Here is a 12684-nt window from a genome sequence, read left to right on the forward strand (position 1 = left end):
CATTATTTATTATTTACTTGTAACCAGATGTTTTTAAAGTAGATTTGGTAGTCTGCATGTGTTAATTTAATTATAATCCGAAACTAAGTCGAATGATTCAGCGCCCTTTATCCACTGCCGTTTCTCGTTGGAGTAATTGGAATTAAATAACTGGATTATTCGGGTTAATCCAAACCTCGTTGGTTTCGTATTTGCGCATGTGCATAAATGGGAAATTTAATTGTGCATCCGAAAGTTTCAAAATAATGATAAACAGAATTTTCATTAATTCAAACAATGCATCTTATGGTAATTTCAAGTATCTACGCTGAGAGTACGACTTCAACTCAATGATGCTTGAGTTGTTCCGTCTGTGTTCAGATCTTTAACGCAATCAAGTCATATTCCGGTTTTAGAAAACATGCGTTTTTTCAAACGAAAGTTAGAATATATTTCAGTATGTTATTGCGATAATAAAGAGTCAAAAGCACACGTAAATCTGCTGGTGCTTTTCGCTTCAAACAATGCACTGTCAGTTGACAGAAATATCAATGCATGAACTAATGTCAGTTGACAGAATCCATATCAAAAGTACGCATATTTTATGTCAATCATTGTCAGAATGTCCTCAATGATTACCTTTATTGCCATTACGTTTCAAAGTTTGAAGTGATCAAAAACGGGATTTAACATATAAATAGTCCAGCTTTTTACCTTTATTCGTCATGAAGGTACCCCCATTACGACCCTCGAGTACGGAACCAATAATTTGTTGCCGTCAATCATTCATGAAACATTTCAGAAAATGACCGTTTGATGCCTGACAGAAAAGTGCATTCCTACCCTTGTACTTTTGTGTAAAAATATTAGACATGTTAGATGAAAAACAGATATTATTAACAACAGCAAATTAGTGGTTCTATTTACATTTGACAGAAAAACTTTCAAGTGAAACCTAATCAATTACTAGTATAATTGCTTGCATCAGGTTGACCATACTGAGACGAATGTATTGAATTATAGAAAATTTAATTTGAATCTACAGTATTGGTAGATTTTTTAGTTTAGTATAGTCAGTTTTGGTTGAGACATGAGTATTATTAAAAAATATTATTTTTGAAGAAAAAATACGTCAAAAGCAATAATGAGACAGAGCAGGCTGGGTTGGTGTGGGCTGCTTTCACGGTAATTCAAGTTACCGTGAGATGCATCTTCTTCCACCTCAGAGCTATCAGCTCTTTGATTATAAATTTTAGATTTTAGTTTCTGAGTTATGGGATTTTATTCATTAAAAAAAGGGGGATTTTCCAGTTTTCGGACAATAACTCAAAAATACTTTCACCAATTTGCAAGAAACTTTGGTGAATTGTTTATATCTATTGACATTATGCCTATTTTGGACAGAATTGAATTTTTATGTCTCAAATTTTCCATGTGGGGACTTTTCATTTTTGTCATTAAATGCTTTCAAGTGTAATTATTTTGTGCGATATGTTACCATACAGTACTATATAAATAAATTAAGATTGTGATTATTTGTTAACCCCACCCCCCTAAAAAGCAAACAAGAAAAAAAGAAAAAAAAACTATATTAAAAAAACATTAAAAAACATATTAAAAATAGCAAACCCTACACAATGTACAATCCTTACTATAGTTATTTCTAGCTTCAGTACCTATATAAAGTCTTGTAGAATCCTTATATTTATAAGTCTTTATTCTATGTCTATTTTGGATTTTGATGTGATTTATATTTTAGAATGTCCAGATTTAGAATTGATCTTAATTAGTCCCCTACCGACGAAGTCGAAGGGGACTTTAGGTTTGCACTCTGTCCGTCTGTCCGTCTGTCCATCTGTCCGTCTGTCCATCCGTCAGTCCAGAAAATCAGCTTTCCACACTTTTTTTCTTCGTTCTTGAAGATATTGATTTGATATTTGGTATATAGTATTATCATGACAAGTTATAGATCAGGTTCGAATTTTGTTCTGGTCTGATGATTTAGTCCAGAGTTATGGACCATAACTCTGGACCATATCTAATGTTAGAGTACTATGTTAAACCATATTTCTGTACAAAGGGAGATAACTCATTTTTAAAAAGACATTCTTTGTTAAATTATTTGAAGAATTTTTTGGCAGGTTTGTTTGTTGTTTCATGTATTTAGTATAAACTACTTTTCTGAATGCTATATATATATATAAAAAAATTATGAAGAGAAATCCTTTAATTAGATAATAATCTATTTTTATTAATGTATATATTTCAATACATTACATTGTGTAGATAAAAGTTGTTGACATTTTATAGATAAGTTACAAATCTATATTAGTTTGTGACAAATGAAAGAAAATATATTTGGAACTATTAATTATATTTGATTATAATTTGAAAATAGATATACACTGTATTACATCATATCTAATTTTAGAGAACTATTAATCATATCTAATGTTTTTTCATCATGCTTATATGATATTGATTGATAATTGGTATATAGTTTTATCATGACAAGTTACAGATCAAGTTCATATTTTTGTTTCGGTCTAATAATTTTGTGCAGAGTTATGGTCCTTGGACTTGAAAAATTCACTCTTATAATCAGTTTTTAACACTGTTTTTAGTCATGCTTGAAGATATTGACATGATATTTACTTTTTGTTTACACCATGACAAGTTATAGAACAAGTTAGCATTTTGTTCCAGTATAATGAATTTTTACCCGGTAGGGGACTATGTATTGCCATGCAATACTCTCAGAATGCTTGTTTGATTTATTTTAGATTGTCCAAGTAGTGATTTGTCACTAACTTTACCATCATCAGTATCCTGTGTTGTGCCAACTGACTGTTCAGCCTTAACCTGTTGTACAGACATAAAGTTAATCAGTCGTTCTATTAGTACACACATAGCAATCGATCCCTGCAATTACACCATGAGTATAAGTATAGAAAAGCTACAAGTACATGTATCTTTACTGAAATACACATGGGGAAAAGAAAAACAGTTTACACTACAAGGTGGAATAGTTTTCAAGTAAGTTTTTAAAATATTGTTCAAATTAGATTTAAAAGTTGAACTTTATTTCTTCAGTCATGAAGACAAACTGTAAGGGAAGTAATGTAATCATATGCCATGATAATGGTTTGAAACCACAGCCACTTGTCTCAGCCTACCTTTATACCTTTATTAATACAAGTTACTCAACTTGCATTTTCGTGTAATGACACTTGGTCATAATATTTTTGTCATTTCTCTATCAGTGGTGGTCTATGTAAATTAAACTTATTATGCTGTAAATCTTCATTAATTTATCTACACAATGGTGTATAAAATGCCTATCTTTGCTGTCTGAATTATTGACAGGTCTTCCAAGTAGGATATGGACCATTTTCTTAACAAATTACTGAACATCACATTCCTTATTTGATATGACTGTTTAGAAAGACTAACTGCCTTGGAAGATCCCTATTTGATGATAGCAAAGCATTATGTCTTTCAGGTTTTTATACAACATACCAGTTATTTTCTTATTTCTATAATCAGTGCTCTCCTATTATGTAAATCAGAAACTTATTTTCATTTAGGTATAATATATACAACTTAGGAAGTGAGAAGATGTTTATGGTAGATCTGAGCTTACATATCTGTTTGGAACAGAGTGATCCCAATAGCTGTGTTTTTAATGTTACTATTTTGAAGAATGCTAAACTTCCCAAACCACTATGTAACTTGGACATGGGATTCAAACAGGACGGTAAGTTTCTGTGGAAGAACTGCAGTACTTAACAAAGATATTTTCCCACACTGTCTTGACAAGAGAGTAGTTTTTGTTTGGAAACACAGTTAAACTAATCAAGTAATTATTATCACAACATCTCATTCAGGGTAATGTGCAAAGAAAACATGTAAACTTTCAGAATGAGTGACTTGAGCAATAACTGTGCAATAATAGAAATGTAACCAATATCCCAGTCATAAGTTTAGTTTTGAACTCCTTAACCAAGGCTAAATACAAGTAAGTTTTTTTTATTTATGCATGACTTTAAATGATTTACTGTATTGTTGGTATTTTGTTTTAGATTTCTCCTTTACCAGCTGGCTAACAGAGAACAGTATAGTGAACACAGGGACATTAAAGGATATCTTTGTCATACAACTTCTGAGAGAACTTGGCGTAGATCAGTATATGATGTCACCCCCCTGTGATGCACAGGCTACACCGTATTCTCCTACAAATAATCAGGGATGGAATTTAAATAGTATGTATTACTGCCAAATCTTCTTAAAAGAATGTAAATCCTTAATTTACTGTACTAAAAATATAGACAAATGTGTACAGTTCCTTTTTGTTATTTTTTTTTTACTATATAGAAAGTAGATTGGAAACTTAAAACATTTTATTTTTTGGTTTTTACATGAGTGATTTTTTTAAGGTTTTGGAATTCACAGTTGCTGCATATTCTGTTTACATTGCAGTAAACCTTAAATATGTAAAATAATATATAGTCTAGGTCAATGCAATAGTAATTATCTGTGAAATATTCTCTCCAGAATGTATGTCTAGTAAACCAGTGATGTTAGGGAAGCTACCATCTGATACTTCCTGCTACCTGTCGGACACATGTACAGGTGTACACTGCTGTATCCAAATAAACCAGTTAGGACGAGCCATTACTGTGTACTTAGACCTGGATTCATGTCACAATACCTTTACAATTGGCATAGAGAAATTCATCCACAAGATATCTATTCTGGAAATAGAGTATGGTGCTATACACTCTTTCTCCATGTTTGGATTTGTAAACATAAAGTAAGTTTTGTAGATATCATTGATTTTTTATAGATTAAAATTTTGTAGAGAAATGGAGTGACACATCTTATCATCAATTGATGCCTGTTCAATGTTTGAGCCAGTTTAAAGTTACAAAAAGGAGCAAAGAGAGATAATTTTATTAGGAATTTTTATATCCAATGTAAACCTTACTTTTATACAAGATTATGGTTTAATTATGTATCATTCACCAAGGTAATCTATTTAAATTTTTTCTGATGTGACATGACAAAAAAGGTTTTGAATTGATTTTGTTTTCCAGTTATAAGATAGAAGAGTTATACAATGAGGGGATGTTTATAGTCAGTATGACAGCTAGTGTATGTTTAGAATCTAACGGTCCTTGTGAACTGGAGATACAAGTGCTGGATAATGTCAAACTTCCAAAACCTTTATGTAACTTCAATCAAGGATTCGCTATACCAGGTATAGGTCTATTTAAAGATAGTTTCAATGTTTATTAAGAGAATTTGTAACAATAAGGCCATATGAAATGAGCCATCTTTTAGCCATGACATTTATAAATGCGGAATATCTGATCTTTTATCTTAAATTAACTTCGTTCATAATATATAACTTTACTACATAATTTCATATGTGATGTCACTGTGTCATCTAGATAGAAAAAATTAAAAGAAGTATATATACATGAGACATAAACAATAAAATTTTCAGAAATTATAAATAAATTAAAAGAAATAGAACTTATGTCACTGTTTTCAATCTGAAAATTGCTTAAAGGTGATGATCTACGCTCACACCTTACAGCAAGGTCAGGATGACTCAATTATTTGTGAACAAAGACATATTTTACAGTTACAATATATCAATGATACCTAAAATAACCAATTCATGATATCAATAGCTCTGCTGAGATTTTTGGTTTAGTCAATTAAAAAATGATTTCCTTGTGAATATTCAAACATTTCATTGTATCTACAGTAACTGCATATTCCACAAAAAAGTGTTGTTTCTTTTTTTTGCTATGAATTGAATGTTTTTGTATAGAAAACTTTTTTTTTTAAATGTATTTGCCTATTTTTTTGCATAAAAAAAACAATATAATTGAAATAAATTAAAGTTGGAACTCTTTTTCCTATAGATTTTTCCCTGGCTTCTTGGTTAGATAAGAATAAGGTAGATATAAAACTACAGTTACAATCATATGCTAGAGACTTACTGATGGAAGAACTTGGAATAGCTGGGTATTTACAGAGTCCACAGTGTCAATTCTCAGACTACCAGTTAAATACAGACAGATGGGACATAGGTAGTAAGTACACACCTTCTTCTCTCTGACCTAATAACAATAATCTCTCAAAGGTATTTGTTTTTGTTTTTATTTTATATTTAGTTTTCTTCTCAAGGCTCAGGACAAATGAGAGTGCAAAAAAACAAATTCTCAAAAATGCTTTCTTGCACATCTCAATGATATTGTATGACAGAAGAAATTTGAAAAAAAAATCTATTTTTCCTATCAATTTAAAAATAAAAAAACCATTTGATATCAACTTATGACATTTTGCATATACAGTTTTCGGAAAAAAATATTCATTGTAAAACAATTCTTTTTTGTTGGTAATTTCAATGTAAACATATGTAACATTAATCAGTGATTTGTATGACTTTTATAGTGTGTGGAGCAGACTTGTCATTACCTACCCTCCCTAAGAATCTAGCCTGTAGGTTACCAGATTATTGTACAGGGATACAGTGTTGTGTGTATATCCCTGTCCTAGATATGTATGTAGAAGCACATCTTCTACTGGATATATGTGATTTGAGACTCAGTATTGGATTGGAGAACATGGTCATCAATGAATCCTTGGCGCATTACAATTATAATACAGAGAAAATCGTCTCACTTGGAAATATGGTGAGATTAAAGTAAGTATAGATATCTGTCTTGTTTGATAAGAAAGGAATTACCAACCTTGTGTTTTCATCAGATTTACTGAAATAGACTTTAATTTGGTTGATTGATTGATTGGTGTTTAACACCACTTTCAACACTTTTGTGCTATTTCGTTGAGGATGCTGGAGTGCATGGAGAGAACCACCGACCTTTTGGTGGGAAAACTGACAATCCTAGTAAATTAAGAATGGGAGTTGAACTCACCTGCTGCGTGCTCAAACTCACAACCTCAGTGTCACAGGCTAGTGATACAGTAGTTACAGTACTTAGACCACTCGGCCACCGGGGCACCTTAATTAGTTGAAGGTCTTGATTTTTAAAAGAAAACTTGGACTGACTATACTTATTCTGCTATATTTTGGGTAAACTGGTGAAGTCACAGTGATCTAAAGGAAAACTTCATACAGCTAATTAGGCAGTATACAATTTACATGATTTATGTCTTGGTTTAAATTCAAATAAACAAACATGAAATTGGTATATTTTCCTTAATTGATAAGACTAGAAACAAACATATTGAGGACCAAATTTACTTAAAATAATGTATGAAATATTGTTTTTGATAATTATTAGGGCCCCGCCTAGTGGCGGGTCGACCTATAGTGGTCAGTCTGTCTGTCTGTCCGTCCGTCCGTATCAAATTGTGTCCACTCTATATCTAGAGAACCATTATAATTTCATACTTTATACTTGTTATGTATATTAACCAACACCAGAGGGTGTGTCATAATGTTTGTACAACTTCTTAGGTCAAAGTTCAAGGTCAGCTGGGCCCACAGAGATGGCTCCCATCTTAATGATGTCTAGTTTATAATGTTTCCCTTTTGCTCTAAGACTAGCTGATAATTGAGTTCTATGTGAAACAAAATCTTGTCAGTAACCTTTCGCCCTTTTCCAAATGTTGATTATGTACAGTTATGAGTTTGTCTTTTTTCTTTCTACAGTTATAAAATAGAGGATTTAGAAGCTGAAGAGAAGATTTTATTCAGTTTAAAGCTTGAGATTTGTTTTGAGACCAAAGGAGATTGTTTATACAGCTATGATGTATTTAAAGACACAAAGATTTCTAAACAACTTTGTGACTTGAACAGTGGATTTCCTATCCCTAGTAAGAAACCTTAGTATTTTACAGTATTGGTCATTCAAGTTTTAACCTTTAATTTTCTTAGCTATTTTGGTTTCAAGAAATATTTCATTGTTAAGGTGGTACCAAACACCTTATTTATCTATAATTAATTTGGCTTGTTTAATTTTCATAAAATTTTGACAAAATACTTACTTTGACCCTTTGACAAAATATAAAAATTTCAAAAAACGTGAACAACACACTTTATCGGAAAAATTTCATTTGATAAATAGCAGTTTGACAAAAACTAATTTTGATCATTGAGAAGCTTAATATTTCCTTAACAATAGAACATGATTAAAACGTTCAGCTGATTTTTACAGAGTTATCTCCCTGTAGTGTTACGTACCACCTCAAGCTAGTATTTATGAAGGTCAATGGTTTGGATATTTGCTTATTTTTTAGGTTTTGTAAAATTTCCAAACATTAAGAAAAAGCTGAGAATTATTTATCCTATAAATGCACATACTTATAGCATTTTATCTTATTTATGAAAATGTATTTTTTTCAAAAGAAATATACTACAGTTATTGACTCTATCAATTTTTCAGGGAGATAACTTTTCCACAAACATATTTTATTTAAATGGAGATTCTTTAATAGGATATTACTTCAAATATTAATTATTTATTATCATTTTGAACTTCTAACCATCTCTACAATTTTATGATGTCTCCATTTTGGATTTTATTCTTTTAACTCAGTAACATGATTATAATCTTTGGGAATTGTTTCCAAATTACATCTGCATTTATGTCCTTGGATGGCAGTTTTTTTTTTTTTTTCATTGAACTCCAGAAGAAATCTGACATCTTCAATTGGTTCTCCATAATTGAATGTCATAATCATTACTGATGTAAGAGAGATGATATTAGAGCTAAATGTTTTGAGAAGTTATGGCTCCTAAATTGGACATTTTTGGCGGAATAGAAATTGTGTGGGCAAGGTGAAAATAGGTCATGTCAGATCAGACAATAATCAGAGGAAGTGAAGTTGGATATGTTTATTTAAGCCATATGTGATTTTAAGGACACGTTTGAACGAAATGGACGCATTTAGGCGAAGCAGACTTGTTTGGGGGGATGTACATGTTTGAGAGTGTTTCATATATAAAGAGGAAAGAGTCTTTTCAACATCATGAAATTTTTACTTTTAGATTTCAATTTGAATGGCTGGTTGACAAAACAGGGATTTCCTTCAAATGTAACACAGCTGTCAGAATTGATGACATCCAAATTGTTAGAACATTTAAGTATAGCTGAATATTTACAACAACCAGGATGTGATCTGACGTCCAGTCCTCTATACAGTACTGCTGATAGTCATGGGTGGAACACGGGTATGTTTATTACGTTGATTTAAATGTTTCAGTTTTCAGTTCGCTGGAGCCCTCTTTGTATTGCGAACAACATTATACTCAATGATTACAATGTTTTTTTTTTAATATTACTAAAATTTCTAAAGGATTTTTTATAAAAATAATTCCATTTTTTTTTTAAATGCAAGAAGACAACACAGTTTAAGGAGTTAAGGTCTGTTTTGTTATTATTGTAGAATGTGATGGCATGATAATGTTACCAGACTTACCCGGTGGTATGATTTGTCACCTGGATTCTACCTGTACATCTGTTACCTGTTGTACACCTGTTGCACTGATTAACAGAAATATCAACTCCTACCTGACCATTGATCCATGTAATTCAGTCTTCAAACTTGGAATAGAGAATTACCAGTTTGAGTTCTCCTTATTTAAAACAGATTTCAATGTACAGAAACAATTCAATGTGGAAAGAGTAATAAATATTAAGTGAGTATAACATTTTTTAAAGATTTTCTGAGAAAGAGAGTAAAATTAGTGGTTATGTTTTCAAAGTCAAATCCTGATCTTGATTATAGACAATGTCACGTCCTTGGACATTACTACATCGTGCATGTGTCAAGGTTAATAACTTACTTGAAAACTTGGGACCCTCATTACAATTTCTGTGAACAATGTATCTGGTTCTTCTGCATCTTGGTGATGATATCCATAGGTTGAAGGTTCTATTTTTAATTCTATTTAGTAGGAGAAAAAGAGTAAAAGAGGCTAAACAATAATTGAAATTTCTTACAACACCAATTTGATTAGGATGATATATGTAGATATATATGTATATCTTGTGTACAATTTGGAGTTTAGTATGGCGTTCATTATCACTGAACTAGTATATATATTTGTTTAGGGGCCAGCTGAAGGACGCCTCCGGGTGCGGGAATTTCTCGCTGCATTGAAGACCTGTTGGTGGCCTTCTGCTGTTGTCTGTTCTGTGGTCGGGTTGTTGTCTCTTTGACACATTCCCCATTTCCATTCTCAATTTTATTTTATATGATAATAAATGTAGAAGGCATCAAGGTTGCAATCAAAACCATGATAATAAATGGAGAAGGCATCAAGGTTCCAATCAAAACCATGATAAAAGAAAGACAGACAACATCATTGCATAAGAAAACTGATGAACAGACAAACAACCATCTACAAGATACAACGTATACACCCAAGACTACAGATTGAGCAAACTATATAAAAACAGGGTTAACATTAGGTGCTTTGGGAGGGTAAGAAGTTCTTTCTCCAATTGTGGCACTCATCTTATTGATCATGGAAAGTAAAAGTCTTAAGGGTTAGTTCAAGATTTATAAATACCACAAGCAGATACTCCTTGTTGTGATTGTCTGTTATCTCCATGCACTTTTATTCAAACAGTTCTGTTACTTAGTTACCTCAATCTTTCTCCTAAACTTTAAAATCTGCATAATACCAATTATCATAAATAATGATATATATAAAACAGTGAATGATTGACTTGTTATAGCTACAAGATAACAGATATACCAGGAGAAGATGTATATTACCTTGACCTTGGTATCCAGGTGTGTTTTAATAATAGAGGACCTTGTACAATAGAAGCCACTATATTTTCTAACACTAAACTCCCCAAACTTCAGTGTAGCTGGCAGAAAGGATTGTCGAAGTCAGGTAAGTTTTACCTACAGTTTTATAGACTGTCATATTTTTACTTTATTAAGTATTTCCTTACTTTATACCTCATTTTTGTCTTAAAAAAAGCAAAGAAAAACATAATGTGCAACTGTATTGGAAAATTATTGATCTATCATACTTTGTTCTATTATCTCCAATATTTCAAGATATTTGCATTATTTTTTGGTATATTTCAGACTGGGTTCAGCCCTAAAACATTATTACAGTCTTAATATAAAGCAGTCAATCTGTTCCAGTTTGATAGCCATCTTACTGATGTTTCAATTTCTTCCTCAATGTAACATTATATTTTTCAGATTGGTCATTGTCTGAATGGTTTTCCTTGAAGAGTTTCAGTCCAAACCTAACCCTGTCAGATGAAGGTATATTACAGCTGATGAAGGATTTAGGACTGACTACGTATTTATTGGACAAACAATGTGATCCATCCAATCCAGGGTCTGTGTTTGCCACATCTTATCAAGGTTGGAGTTTAGGTAAGCAGTTTTTAGTTGCTTTTTTATTTAGGTTTTTATAGAAAAATGTTTTTGTACATTCAGGTTATAGTTCCCAGAAAGAAATACATTGTTATTATAACTGTATAGTACTTCACACTTGAAGTCCTATTCTAGTGTGTGCCATCCTAAATTCCATGGATTTCTTGAAAATTACCAAAAAATTAGAAAGAAATTCAAGTCAGATACTGGATGTTATTTGTTATAATAAACAAAATGTTGCAAGATCTGTTCTGTCAACTCATACTCTATAGTTTTCCTCCCATGAAAATCAATAGAAATAGCCTGTTGTCGTTGAGTTTAGTGGAAAATTGATGTTTATTGCAACTTAAAAAATATGCTGATCAGTATATTATAAAAAAATAAGACATATTTTCTATCTTGTCATTGTTTGAAGTATGATTCAATGTAATAATAGTTAAATTTAAGCTAAACTTAGGGGCCATATGTGAGTATAATCATACTTACTGTACAAAATAGATAATTAATAAGTACCGTATATATTTCATGGCAACCTGAATTTGAAAATTATTCAATTAGATTGCCATTAAAGTTTGGCAGTTGCCTATATTTTTGGGATAGATTTTGCCTTATAGTTATTTTCTTTCTTTGTAGGTTGCCAAGATAGTGTTGTTAGATTACCTCCCCTGATGGAAGATATGAACTGTTACCTTGATGAATCGTGTACAGGGATACAGTGTTGTGTAAATGTTGGTTTTATAAAAAGAAGTTTCCACAGTTTCTTCTCAGTTGATACCTGTAACTATGTGATTAGTTTTGGTGTAGAGAAACTCAAATTTGATGTTACTTTAGGTGATGTAACATATGGTGAATGGAATCAATTTGACCTCTTTGGAGTTGTCACTGTCAGGTAGGATTGCTGTATATGATATGTCACTGTCAGGTATTGCATATGATATGTCACTGACAGGTATGAATATTGTATATGATATGTCACTGTCAGGTTTTGCATATGATATGTAACTGACAGGTATGAATACTGCTTATGATTTGTCACTGTCAGGTATGAATACTGCATATGATATGTCACTGTCAGGTATGAATACTGCTTATGATTTGTCACTGTCAGATATGAATACTGTATATGATATGTCACTCTCAGGTATCACTACTATGTATCATGTCACTGTCAGATATTATTACTGTTCATGATATGTCACTGTTAGATATGATTACTGTATAAGATATTTCACTGTCAGATATGATTACTGTTTAAGATATGTCACTGTCGGGTGTGAAAACTATATCTGATATATTGCTTTCTACTTTTATTAC

General features: G+C 31.6%; 2 protein-coding genes across 2 annotated transcripts in view; both read left to right on the top strand.

Moving 5' to 3' along the window:
* The window catches only part of LOC127727822 (uncharacterized), an 89497-nt gene extending 78362 nt beyond the window's left edge, over window positions 1-11135 (top strand). Inside the window, exons 82-93 of the mRNA XM_052234937.1 lie at window positions 2763-3015; window positions 3567-3736; window positions 4062-4241; window positions 4534-4792; window positions 5076-5239; window positions 5916-6086; window positions 6448-6700; window positions 7673-7836; window positions 9011-9193; window positions 9409-9661; window positions 10707-10870; window positions 11131-11135. Of these exons, the coding sequence (XP_052090897.1) occupies window positions 2763-3015; window positions 3567-3736; window positions 4062-4241; window positions 4534-4792; window positions 5076-5239; window positions 5916-6086; window positions 6448-6700; window positions 7673-7836; window positions 9011-9193; window positions 9409-9661; window positions 10707-10870; window positions 11131-11135 (2219 nt within the window). The remainder of the gene's footprint in view (window positions 1-2762; window positions 3016-3566; window positions 3737-4061; window positions 4242-4533; window positions 4793-5075; window positions 5240-5915; window positions 6087-6447; window positions 6701-7672; window positions 7837-9010; window positions 9194-9408; window positions 9662-10706; window positions 10871-11130) is intronic.
* Window positions 11136-11192: 57 nt separating this feature from the next.
* LOC127731090 (uncharacterized) overlaps window positions 11193-12684 on the top strand; it is a 117839-nt gene continuing 116347 nt past the window's right edge. The window contains exons 1-2 of the mRNA XM_052239950.1: window positions 11193-11370; window positions 12004-12259. Of these exons, the coding sequence (XP_052095910.1) occupies window positions 11271-11370; window positions 12004-12259 (356 nt within the window). The 5' untranslated portion in view covers window positions 11193-11270. The remainder of the gene's footprint in view (window positions 11371-12003; window positions 12260-12684) is intronic.

Source organism: Mytilus californianus, unplaced genomic scaffold (assembly GCF_021869535.1).
Source record: "Mytilus californianus isolate M0D057914Y unplaced genomic scaffold, xbMytCali1.0.p SCAF_2, whole genome shotgun sequence".
NCBI classification, from domain to species: domain Eukaryota; kingdom Metazoa; phylum Mollusca; class Bivalvia; order Mytilida; family Mytilidae; genus Mytilus; species Mytilus californianus.